At 47.2% G+C, this 27,913-nt stretch overlaps 1 protein-coding gene across 4 annotated transcripts in view; it reads right to left on the bottom strand.

Annotated features, from left to right (window-relative positions):
- Window positions 1-27,913, bottom strand: part of ccdc18 (coiled-coil domain containing 18) — a 182,276-nt gene that overhangs the window by 57,784 nt on the left and 96,579 nt on the right. For all 4 annotated transcript variants that reach the window (XM_038793852.1, XM_038793853.1, XM_038793850.1 and 1 more), the window contains 6 exons: window positions 27,782-27,859; window positions 27,475-27,591; window positions 15,703-15,870; window positions 8,950-9,092; window positions 1,771-1,934; window positions 967-1,180 (listed from right to left, as the gene is read on the bottom strand). In XM_038793852.1, coding sequence (XP_038649780.1) covers window positions 967-1,180; window positions 1,771-1,934; window positions 8,950-9,092; window positions 15,703-15,870; window positions 27,475-27,591; window positions 27,782-27,859 — 884 coding nt within the window. The remainder of the gene's footprint in view (window positions 1-966; window positions 1,181-1,770; window positions 1,935-8,949; window positions 9,093-15,702; window positions 15,871-27,474; window positions 27,592-27,781; window positions 27,860-27,913) is intronic.

Here is a 27,913-nt window from a genome sequence, read left to right as displayed (position 1 = left end):
TAAGGTTATGGGGATTAGGCAGGAGAATGGGACTAGGTAGAATGCCCTTTCAGAGAGCCAGTGCAGACTTAGAACATAGAACACTACAGCGCAGTACGGGCCCTTCGGCCCTCGATGTTGCGCCGACCTGTGAAACCATCTGAAGCCTATCTGACCTACACTATTCCATTTTCATCCATATGTCTATCCAGTGACCACTTAAATGCCCTTAAAGTTGGCGAGTCTACTACTGTTGATGGGCCAAATGGCCTCCTGCATTCAGGTAATTCTGTGACACAGCCTTCAAACAGGCAAGCTGCTGCAGAACAAAGGATTGACACCGTTGAAACTGTATGTCAGAAAATAGTGCATTATGCTAGTAGGTCAAAAGGGGATTCCTACTGCTGTGGATTTGATTGGATAATCACACTGATAAAATTAACAAATAAAGTAAAAAAACAGGCTCAAGCAATTTTACACAAAAAATAACTTTTTACATTTGATCAAGGCATTACAATCAAATGCAGCTAATGGAGTACAATATTTCCACATCAAAAATGTCAACATATGTGAAACTAACCACAAAAAGGGGAGCATTAAGTGCTGAAATACAACATTTAACAATCAGAATTTCTCAAACTATTACGCAAGGTCCAATTCATTTTGACAAAACCAGTAAAGATAAATTTTGACAAATTTCATCTTTCATAGTATCAAATTAGTGTTTTTAAAAAATATTTTGAAAATGGTGCCATACATAACATGGCAGGTCATCAGAATAGAAATTAAAGTCTGTAAATGACAAAGTACACGGCTGATACCATGTAAATGTGCAATACATTTGCTCAATGTGAAATTTACAAAGCGCTGATCAGAAATCAAAGAAAGAAACCGATGGGAAAATTAAATGAATGGATCAAATCTATTTCTCCATAGTATCAATACAATGCAGTTCACCTCTTCGCTCCTGGGGATGAAGTAACTCACCGAAGTTCATTTGTGAACTCTTCAATGGTGTCATTTTTTTCCTCTATGCTATTTTGAGCCTTTTGAAGTACATCTCTTAGCTCCTTAAGCTGATTTAAAGCATCTTGTAATTCACCCCGTGCATTCGTCAACTGTGTTTCCATCTTTTGAGTTTCCTGCACAGCACTGCTTCGATCTGTCTCCATCCGGTGCAGATTTTCCTCCAGATCGAGCACTACCAGGGAATTAATTTTACATAATGTGAATTAAGTTGTTTTCAGCCATTCAACTGTTCACAAATTTCACTGCACTCCAATTTTATATGAACCACTTGAAAATATTTAATTGATATGTTGAAATATTTCACAAATGAAAATCTCAATTTTCTTTCATAAGAATTCAGGTTTTTATTTTTAAGCAGCATCTTCACACACACATTCTTTTCCTTTGGGGAATAGTGGTGGAAGGATTCGTGGGCTGATTATCAACCCGTTGAACTGCATCATGAACACTCCTCCATGGCAAACAACTTAATAACACCACAATATGAAACAAATGTTCAAGTGGTGCAACGCAATGCAAGAAGCTCATAAGAATTATGCATAGTGTTCAAGTAGAAAGCTTTTCATCTTTCATATTTTTTGAAATGGCCTTAAGTGATCAATTTCATAAGTATCTCAAATTTTTATAAATTTGGTACTGCATATTGAAAAAGAAACAGACATTTAAAAATGTGCCATTTCATCAGAAAATGTTTAACAAGGCCAAATCGAGGCACACACGCACACAAACTCATGCACACAAGGCAAAAATGATTTTTACTACCTTCGTCAGACTTCTTGTTCAATTCTACCTGCGTATAACGCAGAGTCATTTCCAGCTGGTTGAGCTGAATGTCCTTGCTTGCACTATCTCGTCTTAGTTGAAGAAGTTCTTTCTCAAGCGCACTAGTTTCACCTTTGCACTTCTCCATCTCAGTCTTTATTTCTCTGTGTAAACAAAAACTAGAACTGGTCACAAAAAAAACAGTTTGATGCAGATAATGATACCTGAAAGATAGTACAACTCTCATTGACAAATCATATGCAGTACCGAGATATAAAGTTCTGGAAGTTTTCAATAGATATCTAAAATGCACAAGGCATACCTAAGTGCAAGATACTTTAGAAAATCCTAGGCTATTTATGTTTAAAAAAGACAGATAGTCATGAGACTAACATAACCCTAAAGGCACAAATGACAGCCTTGTTTTTGAACAAATTTAAAACAGAGACTCATTCTCCACTTGAAAAGTGAAGCTTGAAATTTTCAGAATTTAAAATTTTTATTGAATAGGGCAGAATTTAACGAAAACATTTCAGAGTTCATTTGTGGCCGGTTTTGCAGGGAGTTTCCTGCCGGCTCAGCTGGCGATTTTCCCACCGCTAACAAACAACACTTCTGGGCCTGGAGAGCTTCTCACCGGTTTCACCAACATTTAGAATTTTTTTCAGTACTGGGAAGCTGAACTTCGAGATTGGGTCCCCGTTTTTTGAAAGGGTGCCCCGATTTCTATGTGAGCTTCTGTGGCCCCACGCTCCTCACCCATGGGCAATGTCACCCCCACACACATGGGGCTGGATTTTTCGCCGCGCCTGCCACAATATCGCCATGGGTGTAAAGGTTCATTTGTTGTGTTCGGTGTTCGATTTCTAGCAAGGAATCTACCAAACGACTTGTGACTTGTCCAAACCAGGATCTTTATTGAATCACACGTGGTGAGATAACGATCTATTACAGAACAAGTTATCATGGAGTTTCTTTGTACTCCTCTGGAACTACCTTAAGCACTACTGTCCACTTGTAAGTCTTATAACCATCTCTCGATGATCAGATGTGCCCCCTCTTATATGAGTGCCTTGTCACATGACCACGGTCTTGAGACCGCATAGGGTGCCTGTACTGCCACCTGCTGGTTGGAGGTTTCAACAGCAGCCATCTACGATACAGCTCACAGACATATCACCACTCTGACTTCGAGCGGGCATTTTCAGTCGTCAGGCGAGCGAATCCCGCCCATGGACACTACCCCACACCCCTCCCAAGTGAGGACACCCCGCTATGGGGTCCCAGGGGGTTCCCCCCTCTTCAGCCCCCCCCCCCCCTCCACACACACACAAACCCTTACAGGCACCCACCTCCAGGAGAGCCTGGTTGGTGTGCAGCTTGTGGTAATCAGCCCCGGCGTGTGCCATGCCATGAGTGAACCCCCACCCTTCAGCCCCCTTACATGCACCCCCCCCCCCCCCAAGGGAGCCTGGTTGGTGTGGAGCTTGTCGTAACCAACCCCGGCGTGAGCCATGCCATGAGTGAAACCCCCCACCCCCCGAGTGGTCCCCATTAGGTTGCAGTGGAGTCAACGGGCACCTGCTCAATATGGAGTTGGAACACTGGCGCAGTTGTCTCCATGGTCGGACAGAGAACATTTGACCGCATTAAGCTGGCGATTCAGATGCTAGATTTGCTGCTAGACCAGGTTGAATATTGCAGGTACCACTATGATCCTGGTGACTTATGGATGCCAGTCCGTGTGCCTCACGCACATTATGGTAAAGGGCCACGGGCCCAGCCTGTTGGGCCCTAATTGGTTATGCCATCCGCAGCTGCATTGGCAGCACATCCTCCATATGAGGTCCGGTGGACTGGACAAGGTATTGGGGAAATACCTTAAAGTTTGAACCTGGACTTGGGACGATGAAAGGGGCCGCAGCCCACACAGAAGTTGACCCAGAAACTGCTGCGATATTTCCAGACACGGCCAGTTCCCAGTGCCTTGCTGGGAAAGGCAGAAACGGAGTTCAGTTGTTTGGAGACCTTGGGTATCATCAGGCCAGTCTGGTTTGCTGATTTACATCGCCAGTTGTACTGGTCATGATGCCAGGCAAAACAGTTTGTTTATGCGGGGATTACAAATTGATAGCAAATGCACCTTCGTGGTTGGACTGCTACCCCATGCCCCATGTCGAGGATCTCTATGCGAAACTTGCAGATGGGCATTCGTTCACAAAGTTCAATATGGGCCACATCGATTTGTAGCTTGTGATGGATCCAGCCTTCTGCAAATACGTTACTATCAATAGGTAAATGGATCTCTATGAGTCTATACGGCTGCCTTTCGGAGTGTCCTATGCCTGTGTTGTTTTTCAGTGCATAATAGAGAACATCCTGCGAGGGCTTCTGCATGGGCAGTTTATTTCTATGACGTGCTGGTCACAGGAGCCTCAGAGCAAGAACAGTTGGACAACCTGGAGGCTGTATTAAAAAGAGATTCTCTGAGGCTGGTGTCCACTTACGATGAGCAAAGTGCATACTCTATGCGAGGGAGGTTGTCCACCTTGGCTATTGGGTGGGCCGCGAAGATTTGCACCCCGTTGAGGAGAAGATGCGCACTATCCAGCAGGCCCCCATCCCAACGGGCCACTCGGAATTTTGCTTTTTCTTGGGCTCGTTAACTATTATGGAAAGTTTCTCTTGAACCTTGCTACCACGTTGGCCCCCTTGCACCTTCTTCTGAAGAAGAATCCCACGTGGTTTGGGGCCAGCCGCAGGAAACAGCTTTTCGGCAGGTGAAGAAGCAGTTGTCATCTTCCAGGTTACTAAACCATTATGATCCCACAAAACCCATACTCATCAAATGCGACGATACCCCCGATGGGATTAGGGCTGTTCTGTCCCACCAGATGGAGAATGGAAGGGAACGTCCGATCGCTTTCGCCTCCCGTACATTGGCTGCAGCAGAAAGAAAGTACCCGCAGATCGAGAAGGAAGGTCTGGCGGTGGTTTTCGCGGCAAATGTTTTTACTGTCCATGGTCACCACTTCATTATGGTTACGGACCACAAGCTTTTGCTCGGGCTTTTCAAGGAGGATAAAGCAATTCTAGCCATTTCTTCTGCAGGGATCCAACGCTGGGCCCTATTATTAGCTGCCCACGAGTACTCCTTCGAATATGGACCGGGGACTGTTGCGAATGTTGATGCACTGGTTGCCTTTGTTGACTGGGCCTTTATCTCCCCCCCCAGGACGATCAAGGTAGTCGCGGCTCTGAATTTCATGGACTATTTGCCTGTCATGTCGTCGCAAATCCATGAGTGGACCCAGACGGACCCGATCCTATCTATAGTTCGGCACGTGGTTTTGTATGGTGGACAGCAATGACAGCTCCCAGGCGAGTTGAGGGCATTTTCCTCCAAGCTGTCTCAGCTCAGTGTAGAGATTGGTATTATGCCGTGGGGTACACGCAGTCATTCCAGAGGAAGGGCAGGAGTTAATCCTGAAAGACCTCCACAATGGTCATCCGGGCATGTCCAAGATAAAAGTGCTGGCATGCAGTTACGTATGGTGGCCGAGCCTGGACGCGGACGAGAGAAGGTGGCCCTACAATGCTCCGCTCGCCAAGAGCATCAGGAGTTTCTGCCAGCTGTGCCCCAACATAATTGGGAATGGCTGTGTGCATGGTTGCATGCCGACTTTGCCAGTCTGTTTCAGGGGTCCATGTTCTTCTTGTTGATTGAACCCCCCATTCAAAGTGGCTTGAAGTGTAAAAGATGGCAGGAGTCACATCCCGGGCAACCACAGAAGTTACATTCATCATTTTGCACACACGGCATCCCTGAAGTGTTTGTCACTGATAACGGCACATCTTTCATGAGTGAGGAGTTCTCGGGTTTCTGAAGGCAAACGGGGTGCGGCACATACCACCAGGCTTCTAATGGCTTAGCGGAACAAGCAGTGCAAACATTTAAACGGGGCCTCGAGAAAGTCTTGTGGATCAATGGGACACTAGGCTGCTCATTTCTTATTTTGCTCAGGACTACTCCGCATGCAGTGACTGGCGTTGCCCCTGCAGAACTGCTGGTGGACGGGAGACTTTGTATATGGCCTTAGTATGACCTTTTCAGATATAAGTGCGAATGTGTGCCATAACCAGGAGCAACAAGGGCGTTGTCCCACTTGACGTCGAACTTCCAGGAACTTTGTGCCGGGGACTCAGCATTTGTTTGAAACTTCGCTGACGGCACCCATGGATCTCCAGCGTTATCCTCCGCCGGTTTCTTACCAGGTGCAAACCCAGGGTCGTATTATGTGAAAGCACCATAACCACCTTCAGTCCAGGCCACCGCTTCTTCGAAAGTGTTCTAGTGAGCGGAAAGTTATCACCCAGCCACCTCTGATGCCACAGCTACCCGTGATGGGACCCCAAGCATCGGCAGTCTCTGACGTGGAGCACACAGTACAGCTGCCACCAGTGGAACAGTCACTACCTCATTCCAAGCAGAAGCATCCTTCGCCTTCCAGGTTCACACCATCTGATCCGCACCCCAGGTGCATGACTCCCAACTGAATGTCGAGAGTCCGGCGCCCTCCATCCCCACAGACGTCGGAGGATTCTTCGGACTTTGGTTGGGGGGGGGGGGGGGGTTGTTATCACCCACGAGCCGCAAGTAGCCTTTGAGGTGGGAGCAATGAACTTCCACATGCCTCTTTTGAATACGAGCTCACCTAGTAAGGGGGTGGGGAATCTCTAAACAATGTATAGTCGTACCATATATAAAGCTGGCCAGTTAGGCACTGGCTAGAGAGAAGACCCAGTAGGGAACTACTGGAGCTGCATATAACAGTAGTTGTAAAATAAAGTAAGTTTTTGTTTCAAAAAACTCTCTGTGGATTCTTCATGGCCCTTACAAAAGTGCTGGAACAGAGAAACTGGTGTGTAAATACACAAATCTTTGAGGGTGACAGGATAGTTAAGAAGGTTATTTAAATAAACTATGGGATTGTTGCTTTATTAATAGAAGAAAATAATTAAAAAGCAAGGAAGTTGTGCTCAACTTTAATCAAACATTGGTTTGGCTTCAACTGGACTGTTCAATTCTGGACAGATTTCAGTAAGGGTGTCAAACCATAGAGAAGACGTCGAAGAGATTTATTAGAATGCTACTTGGATGAGACTTCAGTTATATGGAGAGACTGAAGAGGCGATATGACAGAAGTTTTCAGAATTGTGAATGTTTTCGATAAGGACAAATAAGGAGAAACTGTTCCTATTAGCAGAAAGATTGGTGCCCAGAGGCAACAGATTTAAGAGGTGTATAAGGAAACAATTGTTATACTGCGAGTTGACAGGCTATGAAGCCACTGCCTGCAAGGGAGATATAAACAGATTCTATAACATTCAAAAGAGAACTGGATGAGTGGCTGAATGACCTCCTTCTGTGTTGTATTATTCTATGATTCTAGCTTAGAATCCCTTTTGCATTTTATTTTTTTTATCACAAACTTGTGACTCAACAAATTAGATTAGAACATACAAAAAAGCTATCACTGCACTACTATACAGCAACTTGACCAACAGTTCATGTGACCTCAAACAAACTTGATCAGTGTTTGCATCAGAAAAACATATACCATTAAGGCATTACCAGATGTAATACTTCACAGTCCACTTTCCCAGTTTGAATCTTACTTAGTTAACAATTAAAATGCTGTGGCGTCTGGAGAGATAATAGAAATATTGCACTTCCTCTGGACTAGTAAATGTATAACAATGTATTGACTGTCAAAAAATTGCACATTAACTACAGAATAAGTCAAGTGCAGATTAAAACCCTGCAACCTCATAAATAACCTACATATTGCAGTCATGATGGTTTCCCATTTCCCACATCATCAATCCCATAGTCTGGGAATCTCAACTTTGGGTAGATTTTCTACTCTTCACTGAGTGGGTGTCAAATGTAGCTCCAAGCGTCTTAGTGCTGTGGGCTGATGTCCATAGGAATAGAATTGAAGCTGCCCCAAACTCACTTCATACAAAGACTTATTCTAATGGGTGAAGTTTTCAGTCTACACTGGATTCAATCCCAAGGCCCTGTGGTGAAATTATACATTTGCTAACACACTGTCCACTCTAGGTTTTCCAAAATCGTGCTGAAAATGAGCAAAATCAGAGTTTTCTAACAATTCAGAAATGATGCACAAATAGAATGTGAGCATTTATTTAAAAACTCAAATCTTGTCCTTTCCACAGGGGGAGAAAAAAAACGGGGGGCTAGTGTAGCCACCTAGGGTGGCCACGTCCCGATTTCAAAATGGACACTTGCAAAGAGTAAAGGGAAAATTGGACAGTGCTAAGAAAACAAGCAGGCGCAAGGTTTGCCTGTGGATTGGAACTTAGAGCTCCCAGACAGAACTGATACTACAAGCCATTAGCATAGTAATGAGCTATCTCCGGGGACAAAAGAGAAACATTTAAGCAATCGGTACCAGGGCAGACTCCCCGGCGCCAGTGGAGACTAAAACAAAGGCAGGCCAACGGTCACCTAGGGCCCGCCCAGTGATCAAGCAACGACCCCTTTATTGGAGAAATCAATACAAATGATTGGGACATGGTCCAATTAATTGGGGCCAAGTTCAGGAACCGCCCAAAAGAGCACGATGCCCCTTTGGGGTATAAAGAGGAGTCCCCAAAGACAGATCGCTCTCTTCTTCTTCACCTTCATCTTGGCCTTGGCTCTCAGCAACGAGAGACCCGCCAAGCACCAGACAAGTGAGTCTCAGGTCAACGCACGCTACGAGATAGGCGCTCCTAGCGACTATTCAATACCAGTTCGATGCCAGCAGCCTCAGAACCGGACAACGGCCATTGTTCCTCTGACTGAGTGGGCACCCGAAGCTAAGTATAGGCTTTTAGTAGTAGTTGTAGTTTAGTGAGTAGAGTTTGTGCATGAGTAATAATTGACTGTGTGTGTAAATAAATGTGCATTGATTCCAAACTTACTACCTGGTGTATCGAGTCTTTGATCAGTATTCGGTTTTGAACCTTGTGGTGGTATTGAAAAGATACCTGGCGACTCTTGAGCAAACGTAATTAAAACAGCAAATTAAGGAGAGCATAACGAGCAATACTAAACAACATGAACATTTGTTTTCGACAGATGTTAATCCCCTCTACCATGAAACGTACTTCAAAGCGCTGGCAAGTTCAACCACCTGCTGGTGCTTGCAATCCTGGTCATGATAAGCCTTCAAAAGCTTGTCTTCTGCTTTTGAGAATTCATCTGTAAACGCCATCTTCTGTTTAAATAATTCTTGTTCCAGTTGAGAAACCTGTTTCAGAAATATAACAGCACTTTATCCCAGTATTAATGAACGAAGCATCAGTGGAGCTATTATGAAGATCTTCAAATATTAATCCTCTAGTAATCAACCGCATAACTAGATTTTTAAAATTTGGTACTATTTCATTAAAATATAAATAGGCATTAAACTTATAATATTCAGAATGCATGTTAGGGGCTGGTTTAGCAGAGTGGGCTAAACGGCTGGCTTGTAATGCAGAACAAGGCCAGCAGCGCGGGTTCAATTCCCGTACCGGCCTCCCCGTACAAGCCGGAATGTGGCGACTAGCAGCTTTTCACAATAACTTCATTGAAGCCTACATGTGACAATAAGCAATTATTATTATTATACTAAACATAGAACATCATGTTATTGAGGTACAGAAGGACCTGCTCATATAAAGGCCATTTAGTCCAACCTGTTCAAGTCAGTGTTTGGCTTTCGTACAAGGAGTAATCCTAATTTCAAGTGTCTGTTCCTATATCACTGAATTCCCTCTCTGACATGCTGAGGCATCATGGCCTGCAGAATGGCGAGCTGGCGATCTGTGATAGTTACAGCAGGCGGGAGAGGAGTTCTGGCAGTCACCAAGCCCCTCATTTCCCGGATGAATACCTCAGAGCCCGGTTTGAAGCAGGCACAGCCAGGAGGAACATGTTAATGCCCGTGGTGGAAGGAGAAGGCCATCACACCTCAGCAAGAAGGCATGGACAGTGATGGCTGCTGAAGTCAGCAGATGTGACCATGTCAAGCGCACCTGGATCCTGTGCCAGAAAAGGTTCAATGACCTACTGCGGTTAGCACAGGTGAGTGATGAGTGGACATTGTGCAGTGTGGTGGACAGAGGAAGGGCGTCCGTTCATTGTTGCAATGAAGTGAGTTGGTTTCAGGGAGACTTAGATCACACATCTGCCCATACGTCCAAAGGCTGGAAAGATAAGTCTAGATAGAGCCTTGGGTCCATCAAAGGGTCAGGTGTCCAAGGGGGTGATGACATTCTCCAGCCTCTCGGAAGTGATTTGAGCTGGGAGGCAACATGGTATGCTCCTGAAGGTAGAGGGTGCTCTGCACTTATTTTCAGGAGAATGGTATCAATGACAACCGGGAGAGAGCAGTCACTGGTGGTGGGATGCCAATCCTGGCTAACCCCACCAGCCATGTGGGGCTTATGCTACTGTGGGCAGCACGTGTTCTCCCTGTGTCTGCGTGGGTTTCCTCAGGGGACTCCAGTTTCCTCCCACAGACCAAAGATGTGCGGGTTAGGTGGATTGGCAATGCTAAATTACCCTTAGTGTCTATAAAATGTTAAGTGGGGGTTACTGGGGATGGGGTAGATACGTGGGCTTCAGTAGGGTGCTCTTTGTAAGGGCCAGGGCAGACTCCATGGGCCAAATGGCCTCCTTCTGCACTGTAAATTCTATGATTCTATGTGATGGGAGCACTGGAGCTCAATTGCAAATGAGGAGGGAAGTCTGGTTGTAGTGAGGCTGGCATCTCAGAGGAAGGTAAAAGCCCAATGGGCAGAATCATGACAGGATGAGGGTGAAAGTGATGAATGAATGTCTCATCTCTTAGAGCGAATTCAGTTATGTGTTAGTCTTTGAGACACTTCAATACGACTGGAACCAATCACAATGGGCAGCATTTATTGAATATTAAGTCGTTGTTATACAAGCAATGTTTTAGAATGTTTATTTTCATCTCTCAGATGAGCCATCCACCAGCCAGCCAAGAGACCGTGACCCTCCTTTGAAATCGGAGCATGGCAACTCGCAGGATGCACCTGCGGCACACCCTCACTCAGCACCGAGAACCAGCACAGAGACTGGCACATTGGAGTGCATAACCATTTCGGAAGCGTTGGCAGGGTACAGCAGTGAGGGCACATCATGCTCACTGGTGCAGATGGTGGAGGCACAGACTGCTCAGTGCACTGGCATTTGGAGGATTGCTTGAGACTACGCTGAACCCAAGGAAGATGATGAGCCTCTGGAGCCGTCCGTAAGATGGCAAATGCTGGATGTCCAGCGGAATGTGCAGGGAGATCTGGCAGAGGCTGGAGGTTTGCGTGTCATGGTGTCTTTCATGAAGGAGTCTCGCAGAGCACGAGCACTGCGCTAACCATCACCTCCTAGCACACAGCCTCATTCATTGAGAGAGAGGCAACTCTTCTGGAGGAGCAGCACTAGGGTTGCATTCGGACCTGCAAGCCCTCACACAGGCACTGACCTCAGAGGTTACTACCTGTATGGGAGGTGGACGCGGCACCCAATCTCTCTGATGTGTGTCCATCCTTCGTTGGTGAGCACGGAAGTGAGAATTCACCTGTCAATGGCGGACAAGCTGGTTGGCGTCTCTAGGGCCTCCTCGTATTGCACCCCGAACAAGGGCAGCATCTCGTCTGCCTCTCTTACTGTCCCCACATCACCCTCTGAATCCGTGGCGACTGAGGAGTGCTCAGTTATGTTGCTGAATGAACCCTTCCAGGATGAGTCTGCACAGGCCCTGCAGGTAAGAGGACAGCTGACAAAGTCATCTTCACCAACAGGGCACCGGTGTCAGCAACTTGCCTGTCATGCCAGAGAGGGGGTGGGGAGGGCACCAGATATAGCACCTGCAAACATAAGCTTAAGTCACAGTAAGGGCAGCATGGTGGCACAGTGGCTAGCACTGCTGCCTCGTGGCACCGTGGTCCCAGGTTCGATCCCGGCTCTGGGTCACTGTCGGTGTGGAGTTTGCATATTCTCCCCATGTTTGCATGGGTTTCGCCCCCACAACCCAAAGGTGTGCAGGGTAGGTGGATTGGTCACGCTAAATTGCCCCTTAGTTGGAAAAAGTGAATTGGGTACTCAGTGACAGTAAACACAACCAGGGATTTGCACAAAGTGCTTTTGATTTTCTTCCTTCTCAATGTTTTCTGTCGATTATCCAGTTGGATAATCCGTTTTTTGATTGTCAGTCTCCAGGAGGTTCGTATGGTTTCAGCCTCAAATGGCTATGGCTAGACATCAGAGTTTATGCCTTTATTAGTCAGGCATTTGTGCTGATGGGAGTGATTCACTGTGAGGTGTTGGAGATTGGGGGATTCCCATGGACTGTGGGAGGGCAGAGCACAGCAGGCTAGCCAAAAATGCGCTAAATCAGCCTTGGGGCTGAATGCTCCAACATGACTGAACAGAGCATGCGTGACACAGCTGTGTGCAACTTACTGGAAGACTCTGCAAGGATCATCCAACGATCCAGAGGTATGAAAGTTTAGTGCCAGAGTGACCTTCACAGGCAGAGTCCACTCACACTATTAGTGGCGCCTTCAAAATCCTGAGGTGTGCGAAAACCCGCGATCTTTTCACTGGTCCATTGAGCGCTCGAACGTTCCATGTTATAAGCCCTACCGGAGGCTCACACCTTAATTCCCCTCTACCGTCTGTAATCCTCTCCTTTCGGCTCTGTCCCCTTTAATTTCACCCTGTATTGGTCCATCCAAGATGGTCCCCTTCTCCGCCCCTGCCCATGCTTCTTCTCGAACCCTGCCACGTTGCATCTCCACCCCCCCACCCTCAGCCATCTCTCGCGGCCTTATCCCCCCCGTCACATTTCTGTTCACCAGCATTACCTGCCAGCGTAGCAACTCTTGTCCAAAGGCCCCTCCTGCTGATCCCCCTCCACCACCCTCATCTCTTTGTTTTGTGTAGAAGGTTCCCTGCAGACCTCCCCCCTCCCCCACCCAAATGAAGACACATTCATATCAGGCCACAGGTCACCTCCCCCAAAGACAAACAAAACACAGCCATTGGCAGCAGGAGGGGTACATGTGGAGGGGCGTGGGCGGGGGCCAGCGCAGTCCCCTTACAAACCTTTCACCCCTGCTACCTATTGTCAACCCAACAAGAAAAAAAAAACCTCCGCCTGGGAGGAAAAGAAGACACCCCCAACCCACTTTACCGGTTTCTTCTGTTACTCCAAAGTGCCAGCACCTCCACCTCCCAATAAAGTTCACTTCATCCCCAATTTGTGTTCCTTAATAAAGTCACTGGCTGCTTCTGGGGTCTCAAAGTAGTATTCCCGGCCCTCATAAGTCACCCATAGTTTTGCCGGGTAGAGGACCCCGAACCTGATCTGCCTTCGATACAACACCGCCTTGGCCCTGTTGAACCCCGCACTCAGTTTTGCAAGTTCAGCTCCAATGTCCAGGTATATTCAGACCTTATTCCCCTCCCATTCACAGTTCCGCTTCTCCCAGGCCCACTGCAGGATCTTCTCTTTTTCCACAAACTTGTGGAGTCTTACGATCACTGCCCGTGGCGGCTCTCGAGCTCTTGGGTTATGCCTCTATCCATCTCTTGGGCCTTGTCCAGCATCCCCTCCGCCATCTGCCCCACCAGCATCCTAGGGACGTACCTTATGGCACTTGTGCCTTCCACTCCTTCAGGCAGGCCGACAATGCATAGGTTCTGCCTTCTCGACCTATTCTCTTGCTCCTCCACCTCTGCTCTCAGCATCTTTCAAAGGTGTCCCTGGAGCCCCACCTCCAGTGCCACAACCCGATTGCTGTGATCCGACTTTCCATCTCTCGGATCTGCGACCCCAATGCCTCCAAACACTTTTCATCGAGCTCTTCAGGGTACCACAGCCCTTTCAATCTGTCCTCCTGCATCTCTTTCCTTTGTTGACGGAACTCCTCCCTGATGAAAGCCATCAGGGGCTTTCCAACCTGTGCTGGCCCTTCTCCCGCTGCCATCTTTCCAATAGCTGCTGTGCCACAGGTCTCTTCCAACTCCTTGGCCAGGTCTTTCACCTTCTGCCGGGTTTGGTAACCAGCAGACATGCCACACCCGGGGAGGGATCTTCTCCTCTGATCTTCAGCTACGCTTTTCCATTGAAGTTTCTGCCGTTTTCGGGTAAAAAGTGCTCTTTTCTATTTAATCTTGTATTCATTTCTCATTCTAAATAGATATTATCAGAAACTGTGTTTCTACCACCCAAGCCCATTCCTTCGTAACTTTAAATACATTTATCAAATCAACAAACCAGTCTCAATATTTTCCAAGTCATTTGTTCAAACCAGGTAACATCCTAGTGAATCTGCATAACATATTAATATCCCATTACTAATCAACATCCCCATGTAGCTTTCTTTCATCTTTATAATTACTTATGGTTTTAATTTTATCTGCAAATTCGGACACCGCTTCATCGAGTCCGATATCCAAATCATGAATATATGTAGTAAACAGAAGCTACCCGAAACGGTACCTTGTGGGATACTGTTACCTACTTCCAATCACTACAAGAAACTACCCTCAATGGCCATTCATTGCTCCTTCCATTCTATCATCCAATTTTCTACCCTCCCCTCATTCTAATCATTCCCATTAGCCTCCCTCCTGTTTGCTATCTTGTCAATAGTCCATGTACTGAATTCTAATATACAACCCCATACCATATTTCACCGCTTTCATATGTCATTTTCACATAGAGGTCTACCGGGTTGGATTGAATCATAGAATCTCTACAGTGCAGAACGCGGTCATTTGGCCCATCGGATCTGCACTAAACCTCCAAAAGAGCACCCTACCTAGGCTCACTCCCCTATCTCCATAACCCCACCTAACGTTTGGGCACCAAGGGGCAATTGATCATGGCCAATCCACCTAACCTGCACATCCTTGGAATGTGGGAAGAAATTGGAGCACCCGGAGGAAATCAACGCAGGCACGGGGAGAACACGGAAACTCCAGACAGTCACCCGAAGTCGGAATTGAACCTGGATCCCTGGCACAGTGAGGCAGCAGTGCTAACCATTGTGCCATAATGGTGCCCTAGGAAGTGAACACAACCAAGACACCGGCATTATGCAGTGCCATTAGTGTTGGTAAATACTGCCAGACTTCTATCTTCAGTGTCTGGCATACTTGAAATGTTTGATATAGAAATTATGCAGGAATAGTTGATTGTCATAATCCGTAACCAAACTAGTGGGACCCCAGTTCAACAAATCTCTTCAAGAAGTCGGGAGATGGGGTGCGGGTGGGGGGGGGGAGAACCCTGTCACCATACTCAGTGAGAGCCACCAACTGCAATTAATAGGAATGTAGAATATTGACCATGTTGGGGTTAAAAATCAGAAGCTTCCAAAATATTTTGTCGGTCAAGTTCAATCATGTGCTTGGCATTCTAGATGTTATGGTGTGTTCATTGTCAGCAAGAATTGAAATATGGGCACAACAGGAATATGAGATCTGTAACCTCCCCACTGCATTCATGACTCAACCCCTCAATCTATGCAGTCATGGGGTATGGTACGGCCGAATATTAATCTTTGTCTTGCCTTTTCATTTATTAAAGATCATAACTGTAGAATCAACAGTACAGTGTTCAGGCAGGTGTCTATCCTAATGGGAAGTGATTGCAAGCACTGGAAGGCGTTACCTTTTTAGAGCTAGGATTTAACACTTCCATGAATGAACAAGAGCCTTTTCATGCTCTCTCTCATCTTGCCAAAAACCTGAAAGTGTCTTCCCAAAGAAAGCTAGGATATCAGGTTATATCAAATAGATTATGCTACAAAAGTCAAAAAGAAACACTCTGAAAAAATTACCTGTCTCTCTATCACTGCTTGGTGATCTTCCAGCTCTCCGATTCTAGTTGTCCCCTTCTGCAACATTTGTTGATACTGTGCCAAAGTCTGCTGGAGTTGCATATTCTGCTCATTTGTTTCCTTCATATTGATTGTGGCTATCTTCAGTTCTTGCTGCAGGCAATGTATCTTCCAAAAATAAAAATCAAGAATTCTTGACAGTGTTCTCATTAAATGTGCACTTATGCCAGTCTCTAGGGCCCAACTCCTATAATCATAGAATGATAAAGTTACAAGTAAAAGCCAATGTACCTCAACAACTCAGCACTGCTTTCCTTCATGACTCCCCCATCTAAAGCCATTCTCCAGATTGCTTTCTATGCTGAATTTAGCAATTTGCTTCAACAATTACTTGTTACAGAAATCCACTTTCTAAACATCCACACCATAAATATATCTTTGTATAACTTACCATTAATTCTTTTTGATGACTATCCTAAAATTGTGAACCTTAATTCCCACTTCAACAAACATTGAAAATAATTTATAGACATGGGGCGGGATTCTCCCGCAATTGGTGGGGCAGCACGTACCGGGGAGCTCCAAGAGCTGCACAAACCACTCCGGCCACCCAGAAGTTGTGGAATCCTCTGTACTTCCGGCGGCTAGGCCCGCACTGGAGAAGTTGGTGCGGCGCATGATTGCCGGTGTGTTTCCTGCGCATGGGGTTTCTTCTCCGCACCGGCCATGGCAGAGCCTTACAGAGGCCGTGCAGAAGGAAAGGGTGCCCCCAGCGCACAGGCACGCGTGCAGATTGGAGGGCCCCCCCAGGCCACCGTGCCCCCCCCCCCCCCCCCCCCCCCACAGGCCGGATCTCTTCCCACCCCCCCAACCACCACGAGGACCGCGCTAGACAGTCGACAAGCCAGGTCCCATTGGGATGGACCATGCCCATTTCACACCGGCAGGACTGGCCGAAAACGGCCGCTCGGTCCATCGGGGCCCAGAGAATTGCCGGGGGGCCGCTTCCAAAGGGGGCCTTTGGAAGGCGCAGGCGCAATCCCCACCCCTGCGGGGTCAGAGAATCCCGCCCATAGAATTTACAGTGCAGAAGGAGGCCCACCGAGTCTGCACCGGCCCTTGGAAAGAGCACCTCACTTAAGCCCACACCTCCGCCCTGTAACCCAGCAACCACACCCAACCCCTTTGGACACTAAGGGCAATTTAGCATGTCCAATTCACCTAACCTACATGTCTTTGGACTGTGGGAGGAAACCGGAGCACCCGGAGGAAACCCGCGCAGACACAAGCAGAACGTGCAGACTCCACACAGACAGTGACCCAAGCCGGGAATCGAACCTGGGACTGTGAAGCGACAGTGCTAACCACTGTGCTACCATGTCGCATTAATTAAGTAATCCTTTGTAAATAGTTGTTTGGTAGTCGAGAACTGGAGTACTGCTGAAGAAGAGAGGCATGCTGAAGATTGTTGTCTTGCACTCATCAGGACACTTTGCAAGAAGTGTCGCAAGGAGGTCTAACATAGATGGCAAATATAGCGTAAATGACAAAACTCTGAGGAATATAGAAAGTCAGAGGGATCTGGGGGTGCAGGTACACAGATCTTTGAAAGTGGCAACACAAGTGGACAAGGAAGCGAAGAAAGCATACAGATTGCTTGCCTTCATTGGACGGTGCATTGAGTATTAAAACTGGCAAGTCATGCGACAGTTGTATAGAACCTTGGTACGGACGCACTTGGAATATTGCGCACAATTCTGGTCGCTACACTACCAGGAAAGATGTGGAGGCTTTGGAGAAGGTGCACAGGAGGTTTACCAGGATGCTGCCTTGTCTGGAGGGTGTTAGCTGTGTGGCAAGGCTGAATAGACTCGGACTGTTTTCATTAGAACGACGGAGGTTGAGTGGTGACCTAATAGAGGTCTATAAGATTATGACGGGCATGGATAGAGTGGATGGATAGGCACTCTTTCCCGGGGTGGAGGGTCAGTCACCAATGGGCATAGGTATAAGGTCCGTGGGGCAAAGTTTAGAGATGTGCGAGGCAGGTTCTTTTACACAAAGGGTGGCGAGAGCCTAGAACACATTGCCAGGGGAGGTGAGTGGAAGCAGATACATTAACAGCGTTCAAAAGGCATCTCGGCAAATACATGGATAGGATGGGTATATAGCGATACAGCACAAGGAAGTGCTGTGGGTTTTGGCCAAGGGTGGTATCATGACTACAGGTTTGGAGGGCTGAAAGGTCTGTTCCCGTGCTGTGTTGTTCTTTGTTACATTGACATAAGGAAAAAGAAACTGTATGAGAAACGAGTGCTGATTGGTTGGCAATTGGTAGAGGTGCTGCCATGCAGAATGGCGGCACAATGGGTGGCTTGGTGGCACAGTGGTTAGCACTGCTGTTAATGTTAAAAAAAATGCGGGCGCACTGCGAATGCATGCCAGATCATCCGCGCGCATGCGCAAAACTATGCGCATACGCGCCGATGATCGGGCACACATGCGCAGTGCGGCCGCTTTTTTTTAAACGGTCGCAACTTTTTGTTTTACAAGTTTGGGGGGGGGGGGTTTTATTCATTTATTTTATTCATTTTATTTTTATTTCTTTTACAAGTTTGGGGGCTTTTATTTGATAACATTTTACAGGAAAAAAGAATGCAGAACTTTGGACAGATGGAGACTCCATACTTTCCAACAGGTTCCATTGGACGAGGGCCAAAGGGACCCAAAACGATTTCCTCCATTTTTGTCAGCAGCAAACAAGGTAAGAGAAAATGATGGGTCGCGCAGATCGGCCGGCGTGGGTCACGAAGGTCGACCGGCGTGAGTCACGAAGGACGGGCAGTTGGTAAAAATGGGTCCCCGGAAAAAAAGTTTGAAGAATACTGGCATAGGGCACTGTCCATGGTTTGAAAAATGGAGGAGTGTCCTGAGGATCCGCAAGCAATTTAACTGCAATGTACCCTATTCATCTTTGAAAACTAGGTAATTTCTCTCAAGTCTGCACTAGTCAACACTTCATGATACCAGGAGTTGAGGGATGCTCGCACTTCTGAGACCTACCTTTCAGTGATCTGCCTTCCACCAGTCTCGCGCCATCCAACAGAATGGACTCCGTTCGCCCGCCGCTGCCTCTCCGCATTGCAGGGAATCTGGCCTCGAACTAGAAACTTTTCAAACAGCGCTTCCAGCTGTACCAAGAAGCCAGGGACCTGGAAGCTGCCTCAGACGCACGGAAGATTGCCCTCTTTCTCTTCACAGCCAGTGACCACGCTCTGCACATTTACAACTCGCTCACCTTCGATGAGGGGGAGGACAAGTCGAAGTTCAAGACCATAATTCTGAAGTTCGACAGCCACTGCCCGGTCAAGGTCAACGAAAGCTTCGGGAGATACATGTTTCAGCAGCGAATTCAGGGTAAGGACGAGCCTTTCCAGTCCTTCATTACCCATCTCCGCGTCCTTGCGCAGTCCTGCAACTACGGGTCCACCTCTGACTCCATGCTCCGTGACCAGATTGTTTTTGGTGTTCAATCTGAGCCCCTGCGCCAGCAGCTACTAAAAGTAAAGCAGCTCACTCTCTCCACGGCCATTGAAACCTGTGTACTTCATGAACATGCCTCCACGCACTACTCCTGCATCCAGGCTGCTAAACGGCGTGGCAAGCCCCTTACGAGGCAGAACGGGTCCAAATGATTAAATCTTTTCAGGCTCTCGATCTGAACGATGGTGGCCATTTTGCGCGCTTTTCGCGGAGTCCAGAGCTTACACGCAGTGAGCGTGCTGACGTCACAGACCGCTTCGGGCAGGTGCGCGCTACGCTGGATCGCCCCGGCGTGCGGCAACTACGGCTCCGCCCACTTAAAGCGGCAATGTCCCGCGAAGTCCCGACGCTGCCTGCAGTGTGGCAAACGAGGCCACTACGCTGCATTGTGCAGATCTTCCATGCCTGCTGTTTTTCAAAGGTCCACCCAGCCCCACAGAGACGTCAGGGCTATCCAGCCTGCCATCAATGAACCTACTCCAGACCTTGATTCCGACTGTGCCTGCAATTACCTACGGGTCCCGTTCCAAACCGGCGTTGTTACTACGAACAGGATGTCCCCCAAGCGTGGCACTGAACCCGTCCATGTCCACAGTGTCAGCCAGGATGATGAGTGGTGTGCCACCCTTACGGTCAACCGGTCCCCTGGCGCTTCTGCCAATCTCATCGCGTTGTCTGATTTTCGCAAGCTCTGCGTACAGCCTGCTGTCCTGCCATTTGCGTGTAAATTGCTGGACTACAATGGCAATGCCATCGCCGCCAGCGGCTCCTGCTGCCTTGAGGTGACACATCGTGCTCACACAGTCATTCTCCCGTTCGAGATTGTTGCTGCCTCAAAAGCCTCCTTGCTTGGTGCGCAGGCATGCAAGCTGCTCCACTTAGTGCAGAGAGTACACTCTCTCTCTTCAAGCGATGTGTCTGCCTCCTCTGACACAGACTTCAGGGCGCAACTCGACTCCATCATCCAGCAATACCATGATGTTTTCGAAGGCATGGGCACGCTCCCCTACACGTACAAAATCTTACTCAAGCCCAACGCCATGCCTGTCGTTCACGTACCTCGCAGAGTCCCAGCGCCCCTCAAGGGCTGCCTCAAGCTCCAGGACCTTGGAGTCATCATTTCTAGGGTCACGGAACCCACAGACTGGGTAAGCTCCATGGTCTGCGTCAAGAAGCAGTCCGGCGAGCTGCGGATCTGTATTGATCCTAAAGATCTGAATCAGAATATCATGCGGGAGCACTACCCGATTCCGAAAGTGAGGAGCTCACGTCCGAGATGACCCATGCCAAACTATTCTCAAAACTGGATGCCTCGAAGAGTTTCTGGCAGATCCAACTAGATTAGTCAAGCAGGAAGCTGTGCATGTTCAACACACCCTTTGGCAGGTTCTGCTACAACCGGATCATGGAGCAGATGATGGAGGGGATCAACGGCGTCCGGGTATATGTCGACGACATTATTATCTAGTCAACCACCCCGCAGGAACACATTGCCCGCCTTCAGCGTGTTTTCAGGCGCATCCACGAACATGGCCTCCGCCTCAATAGGGCCAAATGCTCCTTCGGCCAGTCGAGTATCAAGTTTCTGGGGATCACATCTCCCATCAGGGGGTGCTTCCGGATGAAAACAAGATTGCAGCAATCACGTCCATGAAGACGCCCGAGGACAGGAAAGCGGTTCCTGGGTATGGTGAATTTCCTCGGGAAGTTCATCCCGAATCTCGCCTCACACACCACGGCCCTCAGAGATCTGATTCGCAAAACCACAGATTTCCGATGGCTCCCTGCTCACGAGCGTGAATGGCAGGAGCTGAAAGCCAAGCTTTCCACGGCCCCAGTGTTGGCTTTCTTTGACCCGACCAAAGAGACCAAAATCTCTACTGATGCCAGTCAGTCGGGGATTGGTGCCGTGCTCCTGCAACGAGACGAGGCCTCGTCATGGGCCCCCGTTGCGTATGCATCGCGGGCGATGACTCCCACAGAGCAGCGCTATGCGCAAATTGAGAAAGAGTGTCTCGGCCTTCTCACTGGAGTCGTGAAGTTCCACGACTACGTCTATGGACTTCCGCAGTTCACGGTTGAAACTGACCACCGCCCCCTTGTAAATATTATCAACAAGGACTTGAATGACATGATGCCTCACCTCCAGCGTATCCTACTCAAGCTGCGCAGGTACGACTTTCAACTGATCTATACCCCTGGCAAGGACCTTGCCGTTGCCGATGCCCTCTCAAGGTCGATCACAACTCCGTGTGATCATGACGGCTTCATTTGCCAAATAGACGCTCACGTCCAGTTTTCAGCCTCTCATTTGCCAGCTACGGATGCACGACTGTACCCAGTTCATCTTTGAAAACTAGGTTATTTCTGAATGACATCCTCCATCATTTGTGTGCGTTATCTCACTCCAGTTCAGCTGAAGTCACGTGAGTAGACTAGGCCCATTCCCTTTACCATCAGGAGCCATGCTCTTGTTTCTTGGCTGTTATATGCAATGTCTACGTCTAATGTTCCAAATAATAGAAACATAGAAAATAGAAGCAGGAGGAGGCCATTCGGCCCCTCGAGCCTGCTCTGCCATTCATTATGATCATGGCTGATCATCAAGTTCGATACCCTGATCCCGACTTCCCCCATTACCTTTGATCCCTTTAGCCCAAAGAGCTATATCGAATTCCTTCTTGAAATTACACAACATTTTGACCTCAACTATTTCTGTGGTAGTGAATTCCACAGATTCACCACTCTCTGGGTTAAGGAATTTCTCCTCACCTCAGTCCTAAAAGGTTTACCCTTTATCCTCAAACTATGACCCCTAGTTTTGGACTCCCCCACCATTGGAAATATTATTTCTGAATCTACTTTGTCTAACCCTGGTGGAATTTTATAAGTTTCTATGAGATCCCCTCTCACTCTTTTAAACCCCAATGAATATAATCCTAACGACTTAATCTCTCCTCATGTGACAGTCCAGCCATCCCAGCCTGGTAAACCTCTGCTGCATTCCCTCCATAGCAAGAACATCCTTCCTCAGATAAGGACACCAAAACTGCACACAATGCTCCAGGTGTGGCCTCACCAATGCCCTATACAATTGCAATAAAACATCCCCATTCCTATACTCAAATTCTCTCGCTATGAAGGCCATTTGCCTTCTTTACTGCCTGCTGCACTTACTTTCAGTAACTGATGCTCGAGGACACCAAGGTCTCACTGAGTACCACCTCTTTCAATTTACACCCATTCAAATAATAATCTGCCTTCCTATTTTTGCTACCGAAGTGGATAACCTCACATTTATCCACATTATACTGCATCTGCCATGCATGTGCCCTCTCACTCAGCCTGTCCAAATCCCGCTGAAGCATCTCTGCATCCTCCTCACAGCTCACTCTCCCACCCAACTTTGTATCATCTGCAAATTTGGAGATAATACATTTAGTTCCCTCATCCAAATCATTAATATATAATGTGAACAGTTGGGGGCCTTGTGAGGATTTTGAGGACCATACAGGAATACATTGCATATAATGATAATGGGGAAGTTTCACCCTTGACTCTGTGGGAGGCACTGAAAGTGGTGATTAGGGGAGAGATTATAGCAGTGAAGGCACATGCAGGGGCAGAAGCTGGGGAGGAGCGACAGGAATTGGTGGGTACAATTTTAAGTGTGGATCATAAATATGCGAGGGATCCAATCCCTCAATTGTTGGTGTGTAGGAAGGAACTGCAAATGCAGTTCGACTTAATATCAAGGGGCAAAGAGGTGCGGCAGTTGCGGTGGGAAAAAGGTGCAGTTTACGCATATGGGGAGAAGGCAAGTAGACTCTTCACATCGATTAAGGCGGCAGAAGCGGATAGGGGGAGGGTAAGTTGATCTTCGATCCAGATAAATTGAGTGGTGTGTTCAAGGCTTTTTATGAGAAGTTATATTTATCAGAACCACCAAAAGGTGGACAAGGGATGGCGAGGTCTGGAGTTTCCCAAGGTGGAGGAGGAGCTGCGGAAAGAGTTGGAGTCTCCGCATTGTTTGGAGGAGATCCAGGAAGTGTTGAAACTAATGCAATCAGGAAAGGCACCGCGGCCAGATTGGTTCCCGGTGGAGTTCTATAAAAAGTTCATGGATCAGTTGGGTCCACTTATGCTGGGCATGTTTAGAGACTCCTTAGAGTGGCGCACTCTCCCGGGGACATTGGTGCAGACGTCCAACTTGCTACTCTTGAAGAAGGACAAAGGCCCCACAGGGTGTCAGTCATACTGTCCAATCGCCCTGTTGAATGTAGATGCCAAATTGCTGGTCAAGGGTTTGGTTTTAAGACTGGAGTCATGCCACCCGGAGGTGATAGGGGAACATTGGACGGTGTTCATGAAGGGGCGGAGGTAGATGTGATGCTGGTTCCTGCAACTGGTCCAGTGGCGGAGATCATTGTATCTCTGGATGTGGAGATGGCATTTGACCGGGTGGAGTGGGGATACCTCCTCTCTTTACGCTTTTAGAGAGCTTTGGGCTGGGACCGGTTTTGTGTCCTGGATGTGGCTGCTGTATGAGGCACTGTTTGCTAATGTCTACTAATAATATGACCTCTGAGACCTTTCAGCTACATCGGGGCACGAGGCAAGGAAGTCCGCCGTCTCCTTTGTTGTTTCTGATGGCAATTGAGCTGTTGCCCATGGCGTTGAGCTTGGTGAGCAGGGCAAAGTCAAACTTGCAGGAAGTGAGATAGTCTCCCACTATTGCTGGCGGGCCGAGTTCAGTCAGTTAGAATGAATGTCTTAACTCGATTCCTATTTCAGTGCCACCCGTTCTTTCTGTTCGTTATTTTTTTCAAGAGATGGACTGATCTATCACTGGATTTATCTGGGTGGGCAAGATCCGAAAGATTCAAAGAGGGGTGATTCAGAGGGAGTGATAGGCAGTGGGCTTCATGCTACCACATTTGTTATTATTATTGGCCTGCTATGTTCTATTATGGACGATAAGGGAATAGTGTAGAGGGACTTTAGAGGGGTTTCACAGGACGGCGCAACATCGTGGGCCGAAGGGCCTGTACTGCGCTGTAATGTTCTATGCTAATGCAGAGAAGGTGCTGGGATGGAGCGGAGACCCGGTGTATGGATGGAATTGGAGTCAGTTAGGGAGACGACCTTGGGAGGGTTGGTAATGGCACCACTGAGATATTCAACAAATCTAGTAGTGGTGCCCACACTTAAAATCTGGAGGCAACTCCACCAACATTTCAAATTGGGAGCAGCCTCACGAGGGGCTCCCATTTGTACCAATCATCTATTTGGAGCCGGCATGGCTGGATGCCACATTTAGTGCATGTTGGGAAAGAGAATTGGAGAAGGTAAGGGACCTATTCTTGGAAGAGTGGTTCATCAGTTTGAAGGAGTTAAGGGAGCAGTACTGGCTCGAGGATACGGACGGGTTCAGGAACTTTCAGGTTAAGCAGTTGTTCCGGCCTTCCCGGTGGTAGTTATCTACCTTGTTGGAGCGGATTTTATCCTGCACGGGATCGGTGGAGGGTAGTACATCCGGAATGTACCACTGAATAGTGGGAGAGGAGTTGCGTTCGGTTGAGGGGTGAAAGCGAAAGTGGTGGAGTTGGGCCGATACTGGAAGAAGGGGTGTGTTGTGAGGTGTTGAGGGCAAACGCGAGCGACATCGGTGTGTTTATGTCTTTTGTCATCTTTTGTATGAAATTTTAAAAATTTAATAAAAATCATTCCCAAAAGAAACATTTGGTACTTTGCCTGTATCTGAGGATTGGAAAATTATTAGTGCATCTGCTATTTCCTCCTTGGCCTCTCTTAACAGCCTGGGATACAAGCCATCCGTTCCTGGTGATTTATCTACCTTGAAGGATGACAGTCCCTTCAGTACTTCCTTTCTCATTATGCTTATTGTATCTAATATTTATTTTTTTTATAAAACATTTATAATGTTAACAATTTTTAAGAGAAAAAAAACAAAGTGAATAACACACACCCAACTAACAACCAACCCCAGCCAACATGGCGTACATACATAATTCCCCAATCCCCATTTTCCACCTTATACACCCCCCCACCCACCCACCACCACCGCCGCGGTGGACAGCTTAATTTTCCCCAATGAAATCGATAAACGGCTGCCACCTCCGGGCGAACCCTAGCATCGATCCTCTCAGGGCGAACTTGATCTTCTCAAGCCTGAGAAACCCAGCCGTGTGGCGAAGCCATATCCCCGATTTTGGGGGTTCCGGGTCCCTCCACACCAATAAGATCCATCTCCAGGCTATCAGGGAGGCAAAGGCCAAAACATTGACCTCTCTCGCCCCCGAACACCCGGGTCTTCCGACACACCAAAAATCACTACCTCGGAAACACCCTTACCTTCAATACCTTCTACATGACATCAGCAAATCTCTACCAAAATCCCCTAAGCCTCGGGCATGCTCAAAACATATGGACGTGATTCGCGGGCCCTCCCGTACACCGCCCTCACATATCCTCCACCCCTTCAAACAACCTGCTCATCCAGGCCACAGTCACATGCGCCCTGTGGACCACTTTGAATTGTATCAGGCTAAGCCTGTCATGACGAGGACACGTTGACTCTCCTCAGGGCATCCTCTCATAACCCGCCCTCCAACTCCCTGCCCAGTTCTTCCTCCCACTTTCGCTTTACTTCCCCGATCGGGGCTCCCTCCCAATCCATGAGCTCTTTATAAATTTCCGATGCCTCCCATCTCCCATTTTCAACACTACCTGGTCCTGTACCCCCCGGGGGTGGCAGGTGCGGAAAGGTCGAGACCTGCCTCCGCACAAAGACCCTCACCTTCAAGTAGCGAAACCCATTCCCACCAGGCAGCTCAAACTCCTCCTCCAATTCCTCCAAACACAGAAAGCCCCCATCTATTAACAAATCCCCAATTCGCTTGGCCCAGCCCGCTGCCACCCCTAAAATCCCCCAACTAGCCCCCCGGCGCGAACCAGTGGTTGCCACAAATTGGTGCCCTCACCGACACCCCCTCCACTCCCATGTGTTTCTGCCACTGTCCCCACACCCTCAGGGCAGCCACTACTGCCGGGCGTGTGGAGTTTCATGCCGGTGAGACATTATCTCCTTACTTTTGTAAAAACAAAGGATGACTTTATCTCCTTGCTATCTTTAAAAAAATTTTTTAGAGTACCCAATTACTTTTTTCCAATTAAGAGGCAATTTAGCGTGGCCAATCCACCTACCCTGCACATCTTTGAGTTGGAGGGTGAGACCTACACAGACACGGGGAGAATGTGCAAATTCCATATGGACAGTGACCCAGGGCTGGGATCCAAACTGGGTCCTCGGCGCTGTGAGATCTCCTCGCCACCTCAATCAAATTTGTGTCTCAAAGCTCAGGTATTCGGTGTAGAATATTAACAATCAGATGTATTTCTTTCCCCTAATTTTGCATCCAAATGTAATACCTTATATTTTTCTACAACTACTGTCTTCCTCCCCTATCTTCCCTCAGTCTTTTACAGCCATTGCAATTGACATCCCTCCCCCCATTTACTGACTCCTAAATCCAGATGATTTATTGCTGTATTTGGCGACTTTGTTTGATGCTCTATGGTCAGTGGAACAGTTAGAGGAGCTAATAGGACACATAACTTGGTAGAAATTTATTTACAAAGAACTTTCCTCTCCCTGTCCCTCTTTCCCAATCAATCCCTTTGAGTTATTTTCCACAATTGCCAATTTTTTTTCGGACTTGGGAGAAGATAATTGGCTCATGTGGAAGGAATCTGTAAATTATCTTCTGGGCAAAACACCAGATGAGTAAAACAGATGAAAGTGAGAGAAGCCCTTTTACAATGCAGTATTGAACAGACAGACAATATGTAGACAACATTAAGTTCAATACTATATACGTAAATACACGAATTATGAGTCAGCTTTAGGAAAAATAGTACACATTATTTTATACAATTGCCATTTGGTGCAATGACTCACTTGGGACAGTCCATAAAAATGACTGAAAAGGAAAAACAATATTTAAATTGGACATTCAGTCCGTCAATTAGAACCAACTCTGCAATATAATACATATTTCACATTTTTGGCAAGCTGAAGAAAGTAACCAGTTTTGCTCTGAAAATGATCACATCGGTTTTGTTTTTTGAGTCCTGACGTGAATGAAACAGAAGTCTGGTAAAAAAAAATGTTTGACATTGATAGCAATATATATCAGTATAATTTACCTCTTCAGACTTCTTTCTCATCTGTTTCTCTTGCTGGTCCCTGTTATCTTCAACTTGCTGCAACTGCATTTTCAGCTCTTCCTTGCAAATCACCACGGCTGTTTCCAGGCCTTTAACCTGTTTTTGTTCAATAAAGCAGTGAAAATGTAAAACATTTAAAAAGCTTGCGATTAAAGATTACTGACTGAAATGCACACATTTAATAAAATGGTCACAGAATTTGAAGTTACTAATTATTTTTTTCATCCATTTACTTTCTATAAAAATAGAGATGTTAAATTAAAAGTATAGGCTAAAGTTTACAGACTTTGGAAGTTTCTTCTTCTGTCTGATTTTGTAAAGCTTTTAATACAGCATCACTTCTTTCAATTTGTTTCTTTGTTTCCTAGAAATATAAATAAAATGTTCAAATTATGCTGGCATGGAATAGATAACACCA

This window comes from Scyliorhinus canicula, chromosome 4, assembly GCF_902713615.1.
Source record: "Scyliorhinus canicula chromosome 4, sScyCan1.1, whole genome shotgun sequence".
Taxonomy (NCBI): domain Eukaryota; kingdom Metazoa; phylum Chordata; class Chondrichthyes; order Carcharhiniformes; family Scyliorhinidae; genus Scyliorhinus; species Scyliorhinus canicula.
The sequence above is the reverse complement of the archived record's forward strand: the minus strand, read 5'-3'. Positions and strand labels throughout refer to the sequence as shown.